The sequence below is a fragment of the Megachile rotundata genome, chromosome 2, assembly GCF_050947335.1.
Source record: "Megachile rotundata isolate GNS110a chromosome 2, iyMegRotu1, whole genome shotgun sequence".
Taxonomy (NCBI): Eukaryota; Metazoa; Arthropoda; class Insecta; order Hymenoptera; family Megachilidae; genus Megachile; species Megachile rotundata.
Window position 1 is genome coordinate 22,338,261 of NC_134984.1, and position 23,120 is coordinate 22,361,380.

Consider the following 23,120-nt stretch of genomic DNA (forward strand, 5'->3'; position numbering starts at 1 on the left):
CGAAACGTAGAATTTTACGGATAAAATTCGCGTGGCGACTTAACGCCGTTCTACTCGTTCTATTTGCTCGCCCTACCAACCTTTACCGTTTTCAAATCCTCGGATTTGCGAGTTTCCACGTTTTCGAATCGCTGAATTTGAACACTCCGTGCACTACCAAACCCTCGAAATTCCCTGTTCGAACGCGAAAGATGTCGCGTATAAAGAATAGAAATTCTCGACTCGTATCGTTTTGTGACGAGCGCATACATGATCCAAGAATATCGATATCTGCATCGCGAACACGGACCGGAGCCTCTTCGATAACCGTAGAAGAGGCTTTGATTCCTCTCTGGCCGTGACTTTTTTGTGTGGCAAGTCCACAGCCAGGAAAGCGAATTCCCGTAATCTGCAGGAGGATCGAAGCGTCTCGTAAAAGGATATCGAACGACCACCACGCTTGTCGAGTATCGAATTCAATAAAGATTTGCGGACAAAATGGATCCCATCGAGGACGATGCATTTTCTTCGACGAAAGAGAAGATGCTGCTCTTCGTTTCGGATGATACATGCCCTGTACGTTTATGGTCACGATCCACGGATCCTTTTGTGTCGATCCTTTGAAAGCGAGCCTCCAGGATCCGTGTAGAAATAACTCGGATAAGATTGCTCGCGTCTTTTGCTTGTTTTATGTTTCGGACACGTACGAGTGTACGTGTAACGTTTATGTAATACTAAAAAAAAAAACTATTATTAAAGCAACGATAAAATACTATTCGTCTATTTCATTATTTCGTCCTTCCACTCTACTATGCAATTTACAGTTCGACGATTGTACTTCCGTCGCTAAAAGCCGAGAACGAATAGAATCTGAGATTGAAGTGGAACGGCACTGCATGTACTCGGTGATAGTACTCGTTCCGTTCGTACGCGCGAAGGAACTAGTCACAGGATGCGAAACGTTTGCATTCTTGAAGTTTAATTTCGTTTCGCTTCGCTCTCTCTCTCCCTTCGAAAACTTTATCGAAATTGTCGTCGAAAGGAAATTCGACTTTCCAGGAGTCTCGCGAGCACACTCGGAGCTCGTTATCCGTCGCGAAGAAATCGGGCTAATTCTCGACGTCTGTTCACGAATTCGACGACCATCGTTCTCTTCGTTATCTGATCCATTGTGTCCGACACTGATTTTCCAAGGGCGTGATTCTCCAGCCAGCGAGTTTAGCCAGAGAGTTTCGTGGTCGTAAGTCGAAGATTAGGCCGATGAAAAGCGCAATCGAGCGAGAAGCGAAGGGTGAAGCGAATGTCAGGACTTTCTGATCGCGTTACTCGCCGAAAATACGCTCGATCTATTTCCCGTGGAATCGCGAAACTTGCTCGAACACGGGTGTCGAACTTTCCGATAGGGAGACTCTCCCGTTTGCCGAAATACCTTTTCCCGAAGAGCTTCCTTTCGCTCATACGCCACGGTCTCCTCGCTTCTTTGACACTTTCAACAATTTTCTTATTTTCTCGAAAACAAAGTTTCGAAGAAGAACCATCTTACCGTAATCATCGGAAAACTGTATTCTTCGCTTAAAGATATTTTCCGAAGCTCGCGAGCGTAATTCTTGCAATCCTGACGGTTCCACGGTTTGTTTGAAAAAAAAAGGAAAGAAAAATCAGCGAATTAAACGAGCGAACGTATGGCTTCTGACGGAACGCGCTTTAATTAAAGGGAGCTTTTTCAGACGAGCTCGACGAACATTTCGTCGTGGAATTAAGTGTTAGGTAGCTTGGCTAAATTTCCTTTGCGCGTAAACGAAGATTTTTTTCCCTCCTTATTTTCAACCATGGAACGTTTTCCGAACTTTTGTACGCTTTTATGTCCCTTCCGCGAAAATTTCAAGTAGATGCACTGTCCCTCTGATGACTCGGCAATCTTAATTAATTTCTTTTTCTCGAATTCCTGCAGGCGAAAGAAACTTTCCAGCTTCGCAAACTCTCCAATCTTTTTTCTGCTCCAACTTTCGAGGACTTCCTTCAACCGAAAGCGTAAGATGCTTGTATCACAAACGCTTTATTACGAAATTTTTTTCAAATTTAACCGGATACAGACTATTTCGACACCGCTTAAATTTCGACAAGGTTTATCGCGAGCTACGTGCGGCTCTTTGAAGGATTACTTGTGGCTCCCGATAAATGTACCCAAGTTCCCTTTCCATTTTTGTGCTATTATATTTTAAAAAATTATTATCGTTCCGTATGTGTTTCAAAATGTCTTTGAAATTACTGACGACAAATATGAAAGACTAAGAATTTCCAAGAATTTCCAAATTTGCAACGTTGTAACAAATTTCCAAGTTAAGAATGATATGACTCATCGAAAACTGCGGCTCGCGAAACATTTCAAATTTTGAAAAATGGCTTGGACTATCAAGGAGCTTGGCCACCCCTGGTCTATATGGAGGAAAAGTCCAAATAATTTGGAGCATTATGACGAATAAATTGAAAATTATAAAAGGATTTGCGTATATATAACCATCTTTGTGTAAATAAATTCGGTTCGAATAGTCGATGGAAGCTAACGAAAAAGATGACCGCTGCGATCCTCTTCGCGTTTGACACGCAAATGATTTCTCGTAATACCGTAATAACGATAGCCCCGACGATAATCCTCTTTGCGCGCTGGAATCAAAAGAGACGTTAATCGCTTTGCCCGCTCGATACAGCGCGTTAATTGATAGGTCATTCGTCGAATTCGAGGCTTGATTGCTTGAAAACAACCGTTTAACCAGTGTCGAGATCGATTCGATACATATTGATGATACAGTAGAGTGTCGTTATATCGCCATTGTAAATAATTTGCGAATCAAGGTTTTCGTGTACTGGCTTCGTAATAACAGTTTTCAAATCCGACCTTATCTAGCTTATAGGCGGATTTGTCGAGTGGTATAAACGCTCGAATGTACAACCGGTGGCTACCGAAAGGTAGATATGGAAATTTTAAGTACTCGATATCAATTTCCAATATGAATACCTATTAGAACGACACCAATCAATATCAATCCCATGTTAACCGAGTAGATTGAATTTAATCATAGATCCGGGTTACAATTGACCCGATTTCCCTGTCGAAGGTTTAATCTTCTGCAAGGAGAAACTGGACGTAATTTGCGAAATTAACGAAAAACTCGATAGAAAGCGACGATGAAAATAATTAAAGCGCTAAATAACTAAAACCGCGATAGAACGGAGATTTTTCTCGAGAGACGATGAACGCTAGTAAATCACGCTCGACTCGATTCGCTAGTTTCCAGATTGTTAATTGCGACCTTACCTTTCGATATTTAAATTTTAATACAATCATTTCATGATTCTCGTTTCTGAAAAGTTACCGTGAAATCTAACGGAATCTCCTCGGATTTAACTCGTTCTCCGGATTCTGTTCGAAAGCTCACCTTTTCAGAGGATTAAATATTCGTTTTTATTTCATCATTATCTCTGGAGAGCGAACGGACGAATTTTTCTCGTGAATCGAAAACGGAATATTTATTGCGCCTAATTGTTTGGTCGGTTGCTGCTTCGTTAATTAAAAGTTGCTCCCTTAGACGAAGTAAGGCGAGATTTTTGTAAGGGGAAAACCTTGAAGCATCGGCATGGAGATCCTTTAAATTATTAAGCGAGAAGTGGATACGGAAAAGAGGATATAGAGGCCTTGATCCAATTTCAAGCGATACGGATATAAATTTGCACGCGAACGGTATCGCGTATGTACGGTAAATCAATAATGACGATTAGAGGATCTTTAACCCTTGTATCGTATTTAGCGTTCACAAAAGCTAGCTCGTTCCAATTATTAGATAAGCCGGTTAACGAAGGGATTCGCGTCTTATATTACGTGGCTCCGTTTTGGCATAAGAAACACGATTAATTCAACGACGCGACGTCTCGTTACGGTATATCGCAACCGTATTACGATACAAAGACCGTGATCAGATCGTGCAGGTTTCGATACCGCAGACTAAGGTTCGAATTAGAATATTGTCCCTCCTTCGAACTATAAATTCAAGTTTTATCCTTGCCACGCTCCTTTTTTCGACGTCGAAAAAGTTTGATCGTTGAAGAAGAAACCGTTCCGTTTGTTCCTCGGTTCAGATAACACGAACACGCAAAAGAAAAATCTTTTTCCACCCAATATTCTCTTAATTAACAACGCAAACGCTCCTCTTAATTGCGCGAGTCTAACGAGGGAAGCTTGTATTTTTAGTATCCGTATTCCCAGGAAAGAAGGAGAAAGATATCTCGATCGTCGATTGCTCGTTCTTCGCCAATTAACGGATTACGCGGATTACGTTAGACGTCAGCATCGCAATTATTCAACCTGTCGAATGCAAATTTCCTCTTTATCAATTCGCGCGATGCTTTCGCTGACGAATAATATTCTAGCATCTTCGGTGAAAACGTTCTCTCGTCGATAACTACGTTTCCTCCGGTTTCTGCGTACCGGACGAAAATTTCACGAACTGGGTTAACGCAACCGTGACCTCCTTTCGATCGCGAAATCTCCTTTCGACCGAGAGCAAGAATAAAAGATGATCCAACGAAATAAAGAAAAGAGACACTTTTCTTGGACGCATCATCCCTTTTTTTTTCTTCGTCTTCCTCCGGGGATGCGGATGGAACTTCGGTACTCTCGAAGAAGACTCTTCAGAGTTTAGGTAGAAACTTCTTCTTCTCGGTTTGTTTTCGAACGAAATCGATGCGATTGTCTTACCGATTACTTCCTCGCGAATAACGCGAGTCTTTCTCTTTTCCGCGCAACTTTTTCTAATTTTTTTCTATTCAATTCGAGAGCGAACAATTATAGCGTGCATCGAACAAATACAACGAGAATTGACGCGTATAGCGAGATTGATTTATTGCGGTCAATAAATAAACTCGTGTTTCGTATTAAATAACATTTATTTATTTTATGAACATCGCCTCGTGCAAACCGTATACAAAAATTGTATGCTCGAATTCTTTTTTTAAAAAGCGAACTCCCGTCATTCGAGGTAGAAATCATCGACAGGGGATAAAATCAATCTTTCTTGTATCCGAATATTTCGATATTCCATTGTTTCGTATATCTGAATTCCCCTGTTCCGAAAATTATTTCCATGAAAATAAAAAACAGTGATAGAAGTCCGTTATATTGAAAAGAGCCATTCATCGATATGTAGAGATATGTAGGTCAGAAGATAGGACAACTACCGACAAGAACCGTGGATGATATTTTATCGAATTTCTGCCATATAATCTGTTACTTTTTCTTTTGGAATTTTCCCCTTGAATCTCGTGTAATGCTCCATAGGCTCTCCCGATCGGGAAATTTCGTTTCCTCGGGAAATGATGGTAGGAAGTGACAGGGAAAAAAGAAGCATCCATCGAGCGGATAAAACTGATAATAAGAGAACAAATTTCGGCTCGAACTTACGCTCGATCCAACACTGATTATCCACTCACGATCCATGCACGGTTTCTTCGTTCCGCTGTCGATCAAATGTTATTTCGTTTAAATAGCATCGAGATTCGCTTTCGATCCGCGATCGATCCACTCTTAATCCACCACCGATCCATTTTCATCAGTTTATCGTTCGTCTTTGCTCCACCCTTGATCCGCTGTCGATCCACTTTTGGTCCGCTCTATGTTCTACGCTGTACGTTCATACAATACATCGTTTTCAAAATTCACTTTGCACGGTGTAAAGAAGCGAATGATACTTAATCGAACGAATAGCGGAAGCGAGTGGATATCGATAGCGTAGTTCTGGTCCAAAATAATTAGAGGGGTGACTCCATTACGAGTATCACGAAAATTACACTAATGATTTGGAATATTGAAACGGAGTAATTAAAATTGGAGGACATTAATGCGCGATACTCTTCGCGTAGCCGCACCAGATATGGCTATTTCCACGTATTTAGAACTTAATTATGGAAGATCATTAGTCGAAATTGGATCGAAAGAATTTTCATTATCCATGCTCCAAACAGGGATGTAAAGTTTCATCGCCAGGGGGTTCGATGAAACTGTAACAGCGATTTCCATCGAGATAGAGAGAGATGCTTAGAGTGTCAACAGTAACAACGCCTTGGCAGCTTTCGAGCAGTTGGAAGTTCTACCGTTGGCCAATGATGAAAATACAAAGAAACTACGCGTATCGTCGGAGAAACTCGCAACAAACGAAAGAGCAAGCGAGTTTCTCTTCGATATTCGATATTCAGGAGGGAAAGAAGGATCGCGGAGCTTCTTGTTCGAAGTTTTACGTTGTTCCACGTAGCCTCCTTCGGATCTTCCGATTTTTATTTCGGTTTTACGACCGATGGAAAAAACAAACGGAGTAGAAGACGACCTGGACGAGAGAGGAATTCTCGATACGTCGAATCTAAACGCGAAGCAACTTGTAGATAATGGTACCGATTGTTTGTAGACGAAACAACCTCGACCCACTAGAACCGAGCATAATCGTGAACCATAGTAGCGATACGATCCGCGACTATTACAACCCTTGTTTCCGTTTTTCTCGTTCGTTAACCGATCATGCGTGTCCGAACTACAAAGCGATACAGTGGTAATAGAGCGACGAACAACATTGTCATCGCGAAGGGGTTAAGATCAGTTATCAGAAGCACGAGGTCTGTGTGTCAGGAATCCATTTGCCGGGATCAGACACGGAAAACAATGTATTCCTCGACACGGATACCGTATCGAATCTCGAGGCAGGCGGGGGCGTGCGAGTTTACGAGACTCGAATCGACTATAGATACATCCAGAATTCGATAATGGAATTCTAGGTCATCGGACAATCACGCGACACTACGGTGTATCGTTCCCTTTCTCTCTCCGTCTCTCCCTCTCTCTCTGGCCGTGTCATGAAAATTATGAAGTCAGTCAGTTTACGCGATCGGTTCGGGTAATTGAATGGCTTTCGGCCGAGTTTTTGCGACTCTTGTTTTATTTCCAAGTAAATTGACTGGCAGAGAACGGTACGAGCCAATTCAAACTTCGTATTTGATGTATCGTTGTCGGATGGGTTTCTTCTTCGAAGGCGAAATATTTTTCTTCCTGCACGTTTTTCATCCGCTTTCTTTCTTTTATCGATTTACTCTGTCCATGAAATTCGCTTGACCGATGTATCTTTAATCCTTTCACTATTTCTATTATTTTAAATTTCAAAACGAATTTTCAAAGCTTCCTAAAGGATATAATTTTTCGACGTCGATTTCCTGAAAATCGTTACCGAGAAACTACTCGATCGCGGTGAACTCGTTCCGATATCGGCGAGGAAGGACAATCTGAATCGCAATTGCACGGACGACGCGCTACTCGAAGGAAAGAATATCGTTGAGGGAAAGAGAACGAGGGGAAACGATTCTTTGGCTCGTTTCGTGAACGCACAGACCAATAAATTCATAAGAAGGAAACATTTCGTGCGAAACGCGACGTTTAACGACGCAAGGAACGTGAGTCGACTGATTCTCCCTTCGTTTATTTGTCTCTGGTGTCTCATTTCCCTACAAGAAACTGACGCTTATTACAGTCCCGGGAAATATTTCGTCTCATGTCCTTAAATACTGGAATTTCGAGAGCTCTTTTTGTCTCTTAAAGGGACCACCTTATATTATTTTCCTTCTCCGCTCGAACGTTTCAAACACCTCCAAGTACTTTCAGCCTTCGGTTCCCGAACACTCGTACTGAAATGTACTAGACTTGCTGTCTATTCGACTTTGCGACCAAATTTTTCCTTTTTAACTACGTGCATCGTCCGCTAAATAAAAGACACATCTTTTCGAGAGTGTTTAGAGAGTCGTTTACAATAATACAGTGCATAAACGAGTTAAATTCAAAGTTTACGAAAGGTCGTAAATTTTCCACAATGAACATGATTTCCCACATGTCGTGCAATATACAGACTGGGTAGCTCGACTCGAGCACGTAGCTACCATCTGTTCTCTAGAATTTCAAAGAAAGTAGAACTTTTACCGTGGTACATTTGCCTTTGCATGAAGATCGCGAGACAATAAGCGGAGCGCTGAAGAAGACACCGGAATGAAAAAAAGGAAGAAGGGTTGAGGAGGAAAGGGAATGGAGAGGAAATGAAATGAAAAGTCTAATAAGGCGTAGATGCAACCGATCGTGCTGCCTCGAAAGGGAACGCCTGACAAAAGCTGCTCGCATTCTTCGCCGTTTTTCCATCATCATCCATCGTCATCCATTTCCCGGCTTCTCTTATTTTCGCTGCTATTCGCCAGCTCTCTCCCGAGGGAAATGACGTTAAGGCAAGGAAAAGGCCTATGAGCGCTTTCGTAAATCTGACCTGACAGCGACTCTGTTCGAAATTAAACGAGACACTGCCGTTAGTGGATAAGCTTTCAAAAATACTCGACGACCAGTTTAATGCCGAGATAATATCGTGTAGCTCTTTGTTTCGTTAACTTGGCCAAAATAAATGTAATAAAGATTCGAAGACAATTTCGGTACGCGGAACGATTTTTGCGAGCACGAAAGGAAGTTCTCGAACGCGAGCCAACCTCGTTCGAACTCGATAATTAAAAGTTCTCGGTAATGCTCAGTCTCACGGAAAAACTTTATCCATTGACACGGTAATTCAGTGCGCAAGTTGGAGAATCTCGCGACGAGAAAGCCAGCTTAACTGGATCGCGCGCAGGATAATCTTGGAAAATTGGAAAAAGAGCCAATTAAAGGAATGATTTACGTTATGGCTCGGTGCGGCGTACCGCGGTAATTACGTACCGAATTATTTTACGTGATGTACAAAGACGAAGGCGCTCGGCGAGAAAACGAGAAGAAACATCATCGATCTCCCGTTGTAGTGGCTCGAAGAATACACTTGCTTTCGTTTATTCGCTAATATAAAGCGAGGATTCTTTTCCGCGATCGGTCACGACTCTTCCGAACCGTGAAAAGAAAACATTTGTTGCTTCAATGAATACTGCAATTGTTCCTTATTACAAACAATTGCGTCTCTTTTTCTCTGTCCGAAGCTCCACGGCGGAAAAGAAAGTCTTCGCCGAAGGATGCGCCTCGAGATTAAAACGGCGAGGAAAGGTCGCGAACAAATTGAAGATCGGAACGTCGTCAAAGGCGGTGGAAAATAATTAAAAGAAAGTTTCATCCTTTCGAGCCATCTCGGATATCCGTTTCGCGAACGTTTCTCGGTGTCTTCGCGAGCATACCGAATCAATTTCCGGTTCAGTTTTCAAACGCCGAGCAAAAGTTGGAAGTCGCGTTTCACGCGTTCCAATCTCGATATATTGCAATCGATACCGTCGTTAGCGAGAACGAAACGAGGCACTTGTCGAACACAGAGAGGACACGCGAAATTTTCGAAAATTTCGCTCGATCGATTATAATAAATTCCACGACGACGCGACGGTCTAACGCGTATCGAAATTGTAAATCCGTTGCAGATATTTCCAATAATACGGACTTTTGCTTCGGGCAACCTACGATCGCTGTATTTCTGTTTCTAATAGCCGCTCCTATCGATTTTCCTTCCTACGTCTTCTAAAACAATATCTCCTGTATTTTTGTAACTCCGTTCTCGCTATTTTGCAGCCTCGGATCTGGACTGTATCAGGGCATTGTTCAATGAAAAGGAGAAGGAGCTTTCGTTGGCTGTGGCGAAGGTCGAAGAGCTGACGCGACAGCTGGAGGAGCTACGAGGTCGACAAAACGGTGGTGGGACCGGAAGCGGAGGCGGTGGTGCCGGAGGCGTCGGCGGCGGAGGCGTCGGCGGTGCCGGCTCTGGACATTTGTCCACGCCAGCCAGCGCCGAGCTCGAAAAGCTTAGGAGAGAGCTTATGGTGAGCCCTTTAACCCTTTCCTCCTTTTGCCGATCCTTTTGTACACCACCCACGTCTACCCGCAACCGCTCGACTTCTGACTCGAACTCGCGGAGTAACCCCCGGGATCATTGTACCAGCTATTGCCAGCCCCGGATTCATTTGCAGTAAATTGTAACTGGTCGTACTGCGGCGGACATTCGGAAGCTCTACGGATATAGAGAACTTCGTGTCCATTTTAATAGGAGCTCGTAATTTACGAAAGAGACCGTTTCCGTTTTTAACAGACGCTGACTATGGATTTTCCGATATTTCTCCTTACTTTATTAAGGTTCGAGGAACACGCGCTCGTATACTAGTCGTTATACCATTAAAGTATAGCTGCATTTTACCTGCTTACTATTAAATAGTTAATGAGACTCGATGTATCAATATAAAATTCATGAAAACAAATTCGATTTCGTTCTGTTCGTCGACAGTATCGTAACAAGATGAACGAGCAGCAGAACCAAATGGTGTCCCAGCAACGTTTGGCCCTGGCGCAACGACAAGCGGAAATGGCGTCCATCGACGCGAGGATAGCTCAACTTCAAGGTCGTCTTCAGCGTAAAAGAGCTCTGAACCAACGGCTCAGTCAGCAGCTAGGATCGGGAAATCGTAGCAACGCGAACACCGCCTTCGCGGACTCGAAGTTGGACTTCAACGCCGGGGGCAAGTCCAGACCAGCTGGTAACATAGCCGCGATCGAACCGTATTCTCATATACCGAACGACAACGACTTCAATCTGAACAAAAACGACCCGAAGTACCAGACACTGCCGTACAACACCAAATTCACCGTGAACTTTAAAGCTGTCGAGGATGACGTTAACAAGAACAAGATTCAACATTCGGCCAGTGCCTCGCAGCTGGGCCAAAGAGCGGCCTTCCAACAATTTGGTCACCAGATCGCTCATAGTCAGTCGCAGTCGCATATTCAAGGTAGGGAATTAAATCGTATTAGTTTGGTAAAGAGGAATGGGCGCAGGGCATCTTTTGGAACTTTGGAATCGTTCAATTTCCGAATTTGCGTTCTCGAAGCCTAAGTTCGCGAATGTTCAACAAATAAATACCTGTTTCCAGGTCAGTCACAGATACTAGGGACAAACCAGCAGCACAACCAAAACATCGGAAACCAGCCTGTGAACATGCAGCAGACTTGCAACAACAACAACAATAATAATAACAACAATAATAACAACAACAATAATAATAACAACAACAATAACAGTAACAACGCGAACAACAATCTGATCAGCTCGTCTCACAACTTCAGCCCGGATGGATTGTCGCAGAATCTCCGGATTCACCATCAGCAGCAGTCTCAAACGCAGCAACAGCAGCACTCGAACATGCAACAGAAGCAACACAACGTAGGCTCGTCGACGTCGAATCTCGGCACAACGGTGTCCATCACTCAAACCCAAAATCATAGAAATCTACAGACTCATCAGAAACCGGTGTCCAGCGTGGCTCCGAGTTTCTCCGTTAAATCACAGATTTATCAAACCTCTTCCACCAAAATTCATCCGGTCATGCCTCAAACGTTGAGTCTGATAGGTCGTGGTCACACGAACGCGCAGAATTTCGCCAGTTTGAGCAACCAGAATGGCGGTCAACAGCAATCTAACCAATCCGTTCCGAGCAACCAGTCCAACCAGGAACAACAAACGTACGCGTCTAGGCACAATTACTCTGGAATGCAGCATTCTACCCAAACGAACACGCACGTATCCTCGTCGGTGGTGTACCAGTCTCAGAATTCTCCTAATCCGCCGAACAATCCGACGATCCACACCTCGTCCAGCGGAAGCAGCTTCGGTAACTCGGTCCAGAGGTACAACCAATCGCAATCGCTGACCAGCCCCGTGTCCAGCAACGATCAGAACGACAAGATGAAATTCGAGCAAGGAAAAGGTCAGGAGAAGTTCGAACACGCGTTGTCGACCAAACACGAGCAACAGAGGTACGAGGCTAACTCGGTGTTCAAGTACGACCCGCATCAGATGAAGTACGATCACCCTAAGTACGATCAACACGGGAAGTACGAGCAGGCTAATCAGCCGACGAAGCTGTACGAGCAGTCTAACAAGCACGAGCAGACTGGTAATCAGACGAACAAATACGACAACGGGAAGATCGAGCAAACGAAGCACGAGCAAATCCACGGGGTCAAGTACGATCCCAATCAGAATACTCAACAGTATGGCAAGCACGATCAGCACGAAGTAAGACCTTCCGTGAAATACGAACACGGCACGGGCTTCAAACTTGACCCCTCGAATAAATACGAGACCGCGGGACAACAGTTCAAGCAGGAACCGGTCAAGTTCGAGAACAATCAAAACAAGTACGAGCAAACACCTACGACGAAGCACGAGCACAACGGAAAGTTCGACATTCCGACCAAGGCGTCCGATAAGACGTTCGAGTTCGATAGGCTGAAGAACGAGAGCGAGAGGAAGAGTCTGAACGAGATACGAGGAGAGGATAAGACGAAACCTGCGCTACCTCCCAAACCGAGTAAACCCAACCCTCCACCGAGACTGACCCATCACGAGAAGGTGGACAACGCGGACGGAATTGCCGACTGTAAAAACAACATAGGAATCAGTCCTAGGTTCGTGAAACCGTACACAACTACCCTCTTCAGCGTCGAGAGTCTAGAAAGAGAAAACCTTCAGGGAAAACCTAAAAGTAACTTGGCGAAAGCTTAAAGGGAGTCTGGAAAGACTTTCGGAAAAGTTCGTAACGTGCTCGGGAGAATGCTAAAGGAAACTTAAAGATATTGTAGGTACCGCGCGGAAAATTTTACCGGGAACTTTCCTAGCTGAACCTGAGAGGAAATCTTAAAAGACTTTGAGGATCTAGGGAAATCGTAGGCAATTTTAAATCGCGTAGAAGAATTCTAGGGAACTTAGTTTCCTTTCATAAAATAAGCCAATTATCGTTGTTCGTCGATGAGATAACGAGTTGCAAATGTTAAGAATGTGAAAACCTAGCGCAAATTACCTCGACACAATTTCCGTGTCCTTTCGATTTCTTAGGTATTTTCACTTGAATTCGAGAGCGGATCGCGTTGCAACAAGCGTGTCATCGACTTTAAGGAGGAGAAAGCGAACGATCGACAAAGATTTCGGGCACAGAATGACAAAACGATTACCGGGTTAATTATAAATGTTAATTAGTCCGCGATCGATTTGGCCGGTGAATCGAAGCCTGTCTCGAATAATAGACACCGAAATAGAACGACGGCTGTGCCGTGGAGACAACAGTTTAGTGTTCGCGAGCTACCCAAACGATCGAGGCGGGATCTAACTTCTTGTTTTCTCGTTTCCTCCTTTTGTTGCCGCGATCGAGCCGCGCGCTTTTCGTTCGCCGAACAAAGAGAACAAAATTGACGTGCTCGACTTACTAAAAATAAAAGATTTTCCGAACATCGAGTCACGTTCTGTTCGTCAACTTTCTGTCGCCGAGTAGAAAGTTTAAGTTTTAGTTTGCAAATACAGAGAGATCGATTCGAGTTAATCCGAGAAAAACGAGGTGCCTATTAAATTCCTTTTAACTCGAACGAATTTGTACGCTGTCGCTCGACAACTTGAACAGCGCTTCAAACTTGTGGTTGTCAGAAGTTTAAACGATTTCTCCCGTATTTCAAGTCGCTCTAGCACTTTCAGATCCAACTATGTAATATCACGCATCGCAGTCCTTTTAGGATATGTTTAACTAGGACCTGTCATCTTCAAACTCAACTGCGCATCGTCGCCTTTCCAAGATACGTTATAGTTGGCTCCGAACGTGCCGATTCCTAAGATCGCTTCTGTTTTCTTCCACTTTAATTCTTTAAGTGTTACGAGAGTGTTTAAACTATTCGCTGTTCTCCAATTCTTATATTTTTTATGAGAAAAAATAATCTTCGGGTACAACAGTGTTACACGTACCCATAGAACGTTCACCAGTATTCTCGATTCGACGGTTAAAGCACCCTGTTCAAGTTATCGAAATAATTAGTTAATGGTCCTAATCCCGCTACATCCTCCGCAGGGCAGAGAAGGAAGAAGAAGTACCGCCGATACCCACTTCGGAGCCACCAGAGTCACCCACGGAAACACAATTCGCGAACCATCAAATCATCAAGGCTAGGCCTCTGACCCTGAAGAAGGCACCGATCTCCGAGCAACCGAAGCTACGCTACGCCAAGTCGAATGTCCACGTGTCGATAAACCGACGGATTGAGATGCCACCGGCGTTCCTGTTCCCCGAGACCGAAATTCCAGCTGACCTGATGCAACAAACGGAGCAACAACAGACTCAACAACAGCAGCTCATCGACACTACGGACAACTGTAAGAAGAGCAACGCGTTGATCAACGAGGATGCTCTCAACAACGAGAAACTCGAGGAAGCGGACATCATCGACGCGTTGAACGTCATCAACATCGAGGACAAGGCGAAGAAGGATTCCGAGAGACGAACGACGGAAACCGAAGTGGAGAGCAAGAGCAACGAAGTGATGAGGAGGAAAAAAGGAAACCTAAAGTCTAGCACAGGAAAGGCGAACCTCTCGAGGAGGGTGTCCTTCGATCCTCTGGCTCTTTTGTTGGACGCCAGTCTCGAAGGCGAGCTGGAACTGGTTAAGAAGACTGCCAAGGAGGTGGCGAATCCCAGTTCAGCGAACGACGAAGGCATCACGGCGCTTCACAATGCCATTTGTGCCGGTCACCTGGAGATCGTTATGTTCCTCGTTGAATTCGGCTGCGACGTGAACGCGCAAGACAGCGATGGCTGGTAAGGGGAAAAAGTTATGGCTGTGCTTCCGAATGACATTAGTATTTCGCCAACATTGCATTATTCAGAGTTGCCACTAAAACTTCTTACGAAGAAATCCGTTTCGTAATATTATCGATTTCGACACTGTTCGATTTCTGTTGTAGGACTCCGTTGCATTGTGCCGCAAGTTGCAACAATTTGTCGATGGTGAGATTCCTGGTGGAGCATGGAGCTTGTATATTCGCCACCACTCTCTCCGATCATGAAACTGCCGCGGAGAAGTGCGAAGAAGATGAGGAGGGCTTTGACGGTTGTTCGGAATACTTATACAGTCAGTATAATTATCTTCAGGATGAACAAACGACCCTTCGAGTCCTTCCAGTTAGTTGGAACAGTTGGGGTAAATTTTGCATGGTTACAGGTGTTCAAGAGAAACTTGGTATAATGAACAACGGCCAAGTATACGCGGTGTTTGATTACGAAGCGCAACACAGCGACGAGCTCACGTTGAAGAACGGTGATTCTTTGGTCGTGCTTCGAAAAGGCGACGACAACGAGAGGGAGTGGTGGTGGAGCAAACTGGGACACAAAGAAGGCTATGTACCTCGAAATCTACTTGGCGTAAGTTGCGATAATCGTTTAACGTTTGTCGATTATTTTTTTGATACGTTATAGTTGTATTCATTTTCAACCTCTTGAGGACCATTTAGATATCCGATCATTAAGATCCTCTCTTATGCAGCGATCTGATTTCAAATCGTTTAATTTCAGCTGTATCCAAGGGTGCAACCGGCTAAAGTGGACTGAGACGCGTGTCGGCCATCGGACTCGCGATATCCGACGATTCATTACCACAGTATTCGATTCGCAGCTTTATCTCGTTAAGTATCATAGTTACATCGTCACGTCACGAATCGTTATCTTATTTAATCGCGTCCCATTGTCATCCTGAACAAAGCGAACAAAATGTTCTATATATACATATGGTTTTTTATATTTTATAAGACGAAATCGCATTGTATTGCTAATGAGCCCGGATCATGGGTTGTTGTAAGTTATTCTCGTTGACCCTTTCGCTGTGGACTCCGTGTATTCTCCTCGTTAAAAATCGACTGATTAAATGTTAATCTTGGCGAATCTGGGACAATCGTAACCCAGACTTTTAAAGTATATCATAAAATGGTGCTTCGACTAATTAAGCACTGAAACTTTTCTATAAAAAAATGCATACATATGTATATGCACGTAAATTACCAATCACAGCAAAACTTTTCCCCAAGACCAGTAAAGTAAATATTAAATAAATTATTAACACAATGTTAGCCACAGCGAAAATGTTTAAGAATTAGACCATTCGTCGATGTTGTTCGATGAACAATTCATGAATTCAATTCGGTGAATTCATCGTTCGCATTGAACGCGTGAAAAAGAATTGTGTAAAAGAACTATGTGACGAACAATTAGAGTATAATTAATTAGCACGAATGATATACGAAAACTAAAGGACACGCGCAAAGTACGTATGATCGCTCTCACACTCGCCGTATTCGAAAACGTGTAAATCGTATTAGGAGAAAAATAAGAAAGAAAATTTATCAACTAGATACTTGGTAATTTTAACTAGAATAATTTGCAGCGTAACGACTACGAATGTCCCACAAAATTATTTATCGTTGGTCAGTTCCTTCAATGAGACGGTACAGAAAGTGATATTTGTGGTAATACCGCTTTTAGATTTGAGGTAGTTCAGGATTGAAATATTTTAATCTAGTATTCATTGAGGCGAAGATCATTTAAGAAATTTCTGTTCTTTGTTAAAAAAGAATGAATGAAAATTGATGCATACGTTTGTTTCCATTATGATGCAATTTTAATTAGTTATAAATATCATTTAACCGTACAATCGTTTACGAGTGCAATGTAAGCTTCCTTTAAATAAGAAACTAAAAATTTATAATTTTTCGTGCGTGTACATCAATTCTCAAGATTCGTCGAAAGAAAGATCGTGAAACTTTTTAAATGATCCTCTAGGGACTGTTTAAACTTTACTTGAAACGTTTAATTTGTTTCACCTAAATGTTTTTATTTAGATGAAGTCAAATTATTGTTGCGAGCATTGTTACGTTTATTCGTCAGTGAAATTTTCCAAATCCGACTCGGTTAATTTCGGATTTCGAAAATGTTCCTAAGAATGTATAACATAATCTTGCCAATACGCACTTTAAAGCAATTTTGTAAGGAGCGCGCGAACGGAGATTGTAAAGGATTTCGACGGTGGTAATTAACGACACAAACGCCTTTTCGAACGTTTCCTTTTTAATTTTTCCTTTTTTTTGAGCGATGCCACCAATGATTCAAGAATCTCTAATAAAATGACTTGACACACACTTGACTAGACTTGTATAATTAATGATTATTGCCTAGGACAGATTGAAATGTTTGGATCAGAAAGATTCTGAGCGCGTCGTTGTACTGTTAAAAAATGTGTACAGGTATATGCGAAAGATGTTAACACAGCCTCAGAACATTTCTGATATTCACTTCGTAAATAAAGTATGTGCCTTTCAAGAAGTAATAATGGATATATTATGTAAGAATGCATGATATATTATGACGAATAAATTGTTTTTAATAGAAACCATTTGCCCATGTATTCGTATTTATTGTCATGAATGTGTACAGACCAAGTCAACGATACTAACAAGGTAAGTAATTTAAACAAATAAAAAGATAAAATTCTAATAAATACCTTAAAATCAAAAATAGTCACATCTATTTTGAGTTACAAGAAAAAAATAAGTTAATTTGTACTGAGAACATACCACACCTTTCATTAGCGATATTTTCATTTGCATACAAATTATCACTGCAAAGTTTAAAAAAAGTCAAACGTTTCAAAACACGGCTATAAATCTCATGCAAATATTTGCAGTTATATAATATAATATAAAAATATCATTGGAAAACATTAAATATCCTTACAACTAATACATTAATACTATTCTGTGTAAATCTCATGATGAAACTGGAAACTTACTATAAAACAATTTAGTAAAAAAACAAATATGGCTGATCTAACAAATAAGAATTGTTGGATCCTTTACCGACTCCTTGCATCACAAACATTGGAATTAAAATTTATATGAATATTAAAAACATACATATGTATTGATGTATGTTAACAATTATACGTATGGCAACTATACCCTTAACGACCGAGAAAAGAATGTTCAAATTTAATTATGCTTTGCTTCGTTTATTAACTGCAAACAAATCTTTATGTCATCGCAATCAGTAACCATAGTGTCGAATCTATAAAAAAAAAAATAAATTATAACATTCACATGCTATACTATAATGATTATATCTGTACCTGCTAGAAAACATATCCAATGCAGTGTCTGCAAAATTTCCCTTTCTTAATGCTTGAACGCAAAAGTGTGTCAAATTTTTAAAACATTTTTTCGTGAAATTACAAAGATTCTGATTTCCCCAATCTTGCATCTGTTTTGTAATATTCCATGCTGCATATACATAGTGCATTACAGACATCCAGTGCTGTGATTCTACAAGTCTCTTTCCCTGATCAATAATAGCTTTCTATGACCAAATAAATATATGTTAAAAATAAGAAACAAAATCAAATACATAAGGACTGAGAATGTCACACCTGATAAGCATCTAAATGAACATAAGCATGATTACTTGCTAAATCATCCAAGTTAGATGACATCATACTAATACGAATATTTTGTTTTAAACTGTTTAATGTATCAATTAATGGTTGTATATCTGCCACTGGCATTTTTTTTAACAAAAGATTAGATATTTTTTCTCCTTCGTGTAGAATACCATCTTCTTGCATTGACACCAAGTCCATAATCATTTGAACTAACTGTTCGTGACTGAGTCCTCTTAAACCATTCAATAAATTGCCAGTATAATGTCTCTGTCCATTGTTACTATCTAATAAACCTTGTGGTTTTTTCTTCTTCTCTGGTGTCGTAAACCCAGTTTCATTGGCATCGCCAAGAGCAAGTCTTTTTCTAGGTGTACTTCTTAATACCATGCTCGACTTTGAGGGACTTTTCACTGGAGTACGATCTCTGGAACTTAAGCTGTTACAAATTTAGTTGTATTTTTATATAAATATTTTTGGAACAGATCATTTAATAATATTAAAAGGACCTCAGGCAACCGACATTATCAGTTGGTCGACAATATCTATTGGTTATGCATCAATATATTCTATTACCTGAACAGGCTATTTCTTTTGCAAGTATCAAGATCAGGAGACCAAACAATAGTCCTACAACGACGTCCACGCTTTTGGATAACTAATTCATCTGGGCTAGGTGCAGGACTCCAAGAATCGGAGCCTTGTCGACTGTTTAAAAAATTATCCATTGCATTAACTTCAGTAGAAATGGCTTCTCCTAAAATACATGAATTGAAACTAAAAAATCAAACACAAGATAATGATGGAAGTATAGATTCTTGAACCACACCAGGTGATGCTTCAGCATTGTTGACAGGAATTACGGCTAAAGCTTGCCGGGAGGATCTTCTCCGTGTTCCATTTGGTCTTCGTAAAAAATCTCTTGTCGTTGGAGTATTCATGTTTTACATGGAACGAACAAGTCTCGTTTAAAAATCCGTAATTAACTTGTTTCTTTCAAGTAATGATTACTTAAATATGGAACGTGAAATGTCCATTCCTCTTACTTGACACTAACACGATACTGATTTCTTACATGTGTCACTAACAAATTAATGAAATTATTATGTAAAACACATTAAAAATACATGTGATGTCACAGAAAATAGAAAAAATATGAAAACACAATCATAGTAATGCGTCAAACATGGCTTTAATAAACAGTGTCAGAAATGGCGGGAACGAAGCTCACTGGCCCGTTCCGACATAAACTAACACTAACCTGTTGCATTAAACGTGTGAAAGTGTGAACGAACTTGCTGGTGGGAATCTTATTGAAGTTGGCCACGTTGCACATATCGAGTATCATATCCCGAATAATTTATACAATTTATTTATATTTCTGTAACATCTTAGATACTCGGAATAAAAATTGTTATTATGTTCTAGTAGAGCCAATAACAATAAGTTAATAAATATTTGACACTAAACAAATAATAGGGAAATCTAGAACTCTACATTTCCATTTACTGCCATTTAGTAAATGAAAGAACTAGAGAGGATTGGGGAGAACCCAATTGCACCCAGTTGAGTACTATGGTTATGCGCATGGTTCATATTAGGTTATATTAAACACTTATTAAAAACACTGTATTGTTTGATACAATTGTAAATTTTTACAATAACAATAAAGTAGGTATAAAAGTTTATTGAACAAATAAAACATACAAATGATGCATGTGAAAATATGCGAAGTTGTATATTTATTTATTTATTTATTGCAGCATGGATGAACTATTGCACGATAAACGATTTGCACATATTGCAAGGGATCCTAAATTTAAAAGGATCCCAAAATCAGAAAGAAAAGTGCAGGTAGATAAAAGATTCCAAAGTATGTTTAAAGATAAAAAGTTTCGAGTTAATTATACTATTGACAAACGAGGTAGACCAATAAGTCAAACATCCTCTGAGAATCTTAAAAAATACTATAATTTGCCTACAAGTGAAGAGGAAGATGATGATGAAGATGAAGAAAAAAACAAAGAACAGAAACAACAATTGAAAAAAGGCAAATCTAAGAAACTTAAACAAAAAGAGAGTAAAGAACATAAAATAATTAAGTCCAAAGAAAATAATAATAAGAATGATATAAGCAATGAAGATCAAGATGATGATGACAATTGTTTCTCAAGCAATGGAGAATTGCTTCGTATTAAACCAAAAGAAAAAACTCATACACATTCTGAAAAGCAGAAAAAATCTAAATCTAAATCTGAATCTGAATCTCAGTCTGAGTCTGAGTCTGAGTCTGAGTCTGAGTCTGAGTCTGAATCTGAGTCTGATATAGATAGCACAAACATAGACAACCTAAAAGCAGATTTGAAAGAAAGTAAAAAGCAATTGCGTATTATAGAAAAAGATGAGTCTAATAAACTCACTAAAAAAGTTAAAAAGAAGTTAAGAGATTTAACTGTAAACTATGCTAGAGGTGAAGGACTTTTATTAACAGATAGTTCTTCTGATGAAGAAAGTTCTGAAGATTCTGGTAATTATTATTAATAATTTTTTAGTGACTATCTAGGTAGTAGAAATTATACATATCTAATAAATATTACAATTATACCTAGAAGAAGAAGAGATTGAACACAATTGGGGAGAATTAGACAAAGAAGCTGAAACAACAGATGAGGTTACACGTAGATTAGCAGTTTGCAATATGGACTGGGATAGAGTTCGTGCTGTAGATTTAATGGTTTTATTCAATTCTTTCTTACCTAGTGGAGGTTTCATTAAGTCAGTTACGGTAAGAGTAATTAATAATCTAACAATATTAATACATATGTTGATCTTTAAAATAAAATAATTTCAGATTTATCCATCAGAATTTGGTCAACAACGTATGAAAGAAGAGGAGATTAGTGGTCCAAAAGAGCTAACAGAATTAAGTAAAGAAAGGGAGATTGAAGATGAAGATGAAGATGATGTATAATTTTTAATTTGGTTAATAATATATGTTGACAATTAGTAACATAATTTAACAGTTAAATTTTGCAGAATGAGGAAGGATCAACATATCATATGGAAAAATTAAGACAGTATCAATTGAACAGATTGAAGTATTATTATGCAGTTGTAGAATTTGATTCAGCTGAAACAGCAAACAAAATTTATACCGAGTGTGATGGCACAGAGTATGAATCCACATCAACTAGATTGGATCTCAGATTTATACCAGATGATATGGATTTTGATCAGGTATATTTTTTAATCTTAAAGTATATTAAATATATTCATTATATGTGACCTTAGATGCCTGCTTTAAGACACCCAAAGAAGTCTGTGATAAGTTACCAGAACCTTCAAAGTATCAACCGAGGCAGTTTACTACTACAGCATTGCAGCAAGTTAAGGTAGAGTTAACATGGGATGAGACAAATCCTGAAAGATTAGAACTTACACAAAAGTTAAATTCCGGAAAACTAAATGAAGTCAATAAGAATGATTTACAAGCTTATTTAGCTACTGATAGTGAATCTGATCCAGGTAAACTATTTTCTATATAATGTTATATTTGCTCATTTAATGCATTATATCGCTGTGTTGTTCTATTTGTAGAGAATAAAGAAGAGCAAAACGAATCTAAAGAAGAAAAAAGTGATTTGGAATCAGAAAAAAATATTGATCCAGTGGAAAAATATAAAGCTTTACTGAAAGAAATAGAAGAAAAGGAAGAAGCAAAACAGAAAAAAGACGTTGAATTAGAATTTACGTGGGGCTTAGGTACAGAGGAGAAAGCTGAAAAGTTAGTAAAAGAAAGATTAAAGAAAGACGAGAATCTAACACCATTTGAACAATATTTGGAAAAACGTAAAGCAAAAAAGAAAGCCAAACGAGAAGAACGAAAAAAACTTAAAAATGCAGATGAAAATGCATCCACAGATTCCGAAGATTCTGAAAAAATGGATTCAGATACAGATAATGAGGGTAAAAAAGCTAAAAGTAGTAAATCGGGTCGCAGAAAGAAAAATGACCTAGAAAATGGCAGTTTAAATTCATCAGATGATGATGAAGAACGACGAAAAGCGGAATTAGAACTTTTATTAATGGATGAAAACGATGACGGTAAACGGCACTTTAATATGAAGAAAATCGAAGAGAATGCTACGATGACAAAATCTAAACAAAAACGACTCAGTAAAAAGAAAAATGTTCAAGATCCAGTACAGGAAGATAACTTTGAAGTAAATGTACAAGATCCAAGATTTAATGCATTATTCACATCGCATTATTTCAATATAGATCCGGCAGATCCACATTATAGGAAAACAAAGGGCACAGAAGCCTTAATTAAAGAAAAATTAAAACGAAGAGCGGAAAATGATCCTAGCAACGTAAGTAAAAATTTATTTGATATTGTGTTATATGATAATTCTAGTACATTACATTTTATTACAATTTTTAGGAAATAAAAGCTAAGGAGCCAAAAATGAAATCTAATGCAGAATTACAGGCATTAATTAAGTCGGTAAAAAAGAACGCAACAAATATTTCACGACCAATAAAATAAATATTTTAATATATATTCTTACATTAAACAAATAGTTATCCTAACAATAATTGTATACTTTGTTTTACACACCCATTGTACATTTTCTTAGTATGTGATTTATTTAAAAAGAATAGAAGAAAATAATTTTGTATGTTTTGTATGTTTCCTTTACTCTAAATATGTATACTGAATCATATTGAACTAGTAAACCAATCAGAAACTGAATCAAAGAGTAGGGACGAAACTCTACTCTGTGCCTGAATAGTATAGTTTGTGGTACAGCTACCTCCCAAC

General features: G+C 39.8%; 3 protein-coding genes across 8 annotated transcripts in view; 2 read left to right on the forward strand and 1 right to left on the reverse strand.

The window, feature by feature from the left end:
• The window catches only part of LOC100877563 (Ankyrin-repeat, SH3-domain, and Proline-rich-region containing Protein), a 77,295-nt gene extending 60,041 nt beyond the window's left edge, over nucleotides 1-17,254 (forward strand). For all 5 annotated transcript variants that reach the window (XM_012293628.2, XM_012293627.2, XM_012293624.2 and 2 more), the window contains 7 exons: nucleotides 9,581-9,828; nucleotides 10,287-10,788; nucleotides 10,930-12,466; nucleotides 13,891-14,634; nucleotides 14,781-14,947; nucleotides 15,038-15,237; nucleotides 15,388-17,254. In XM_012293628.2, the coding sequence (XP_012149018.2) occupies nucleotides 9,581-9,828; nucleotides 10,287-10,788; nucleotides 10,930-12,466; nucleotides 13,891-14,634; nucleotides 14,781-14,947; nucleotides 15,038-15,237; nucleotides 15,388-15,423 (3,434 nt within the window). In that variant the 3' untranslated portion in view covers nucleotides 15,424-17,254. The remainder of the gene's footprint in view (nucleotides 1-9,580; nucleotides 9,829-10,286; nucleotides 10,789-10,929; nucleotides 12,467-13,890; nucleotides 14,635-14,780; nucleotides 14,948-15,037; nucleotides 15,238-15,387) is intronic.
• A 3-nt stretch (nucleotides 17,255-17,257) lies between these two features.
• LOC100877674 (uncharacterized) lies at nucleotides 17,258-19,525 on the reverse strand. Its single transcript, XM_003706795.3, has 5 exons — nucleotides 19,125-19,525; nucleotides 18,872-19,052; nucleotides 18,287-18,734; nucleotides 17,990-18,216; nucleotides 17,258-17,928 (listed from the first exon to the last, which is right to left on the reverse strand). The coding sequence occupies exons 1-5, from the start codon at nucleotides 19,234-19,236 to the stop codon at nucleotides 17,853-17,855; spliced, it is 1,044 nt and encodes a 347-aa protein (XP_003706843.1). The 5' UTR covers nucleotides 19,237-19,525; the 3' UTR covers nucleotides 17,258-17,852.
• Nucleotides 19,526-19,808: 283 nt separating this feature from the next.
• On the forward strand, nucleotides 19,809-22,977 carry LOC100875805 (ESF1 homolog). Of its 2 annotated transcripts, none has more exons than XM_012293676.2 (8): nucleotides 19,809-19,966; nucleotides 20,059-20,822; nucleotides 20,908-21,080; nucleotides 21,147-21,260; nucleotides 21,332-21,532; nucleotides 21,601-21,820; nucleotides 21,893-22,668; nucleotides 22,740-22,977. In XM_012293676.2, the coding sequence occupies exons 2-8, from the start codon at nucleotides 20,060-20,062 to the stop codon at nucleotides 22,842-22,844; spliced, it is 2,352 nt and encodes a 783-aa protein (XP_012149066.2). In that variant the 5' UTR covers nucleotides 19,809-19,966; nucleotide 20,059; the 3' UTR covers nucleotides 22,845-22,977. The 2 variants fall into 2 exon arrangements, with proteins under 2 accessions (XP_012149066.2, XP_012149065.2); XM_012293675.2 differs by having other exon boundaries at nucleotides 19,810-19,966; nucleotides 20,905-21,080.
• Nucleotides 22,978-23,120: the final 143 nt, after the last annotated feature.

Excerpts from the sequence above, each read along its gene's own strand:
- LOC100877674 (XM_003706795.3), bottom strand. The coding sequence starts at position 19,236 with ATGAATACTCCAACGACAAGAGATTTTTTACGAAGACCAAATGGAACA. Across the intron at positions 18,735-18,871 it reads AAAAGAAATAGCCTGTTCAG|CTTAAGTTCCAGAGATCGTA; the intron begins GTAATAGAATAT and ends AATTTGTAACAG. Across the intron at positions 18,217-18,286 it reads TTCATTTAGATGCTTATCAG|AAAGCTATTATTGATCAGGG; the intron begins GTGTGACATTCT and ends ATTTGGTCATAG.
- LOC100875805 (XM_012293675.2), top strand. The coding sequence starts at position 20,060 with ATGGATGAACTATTGCACGATAAACGATTTGCACATATTGCAAGGGAT. Across the intron at positions 21,261-21,331 it reads AAGATGAAGATGAAGATGAT|AATGAGGAAGGATCAACATA; the intron begins GTATAATTTTTA and ends TAAATTTTGCAG. Across the intron at positions 22,669-22,739 it reads CGGAAAATGATCCTAGCAAC|GAAATAAAAGCTAAGGAGCC; the intron begins GTAAGTAAAAAT and ends TACAATTTTTAG.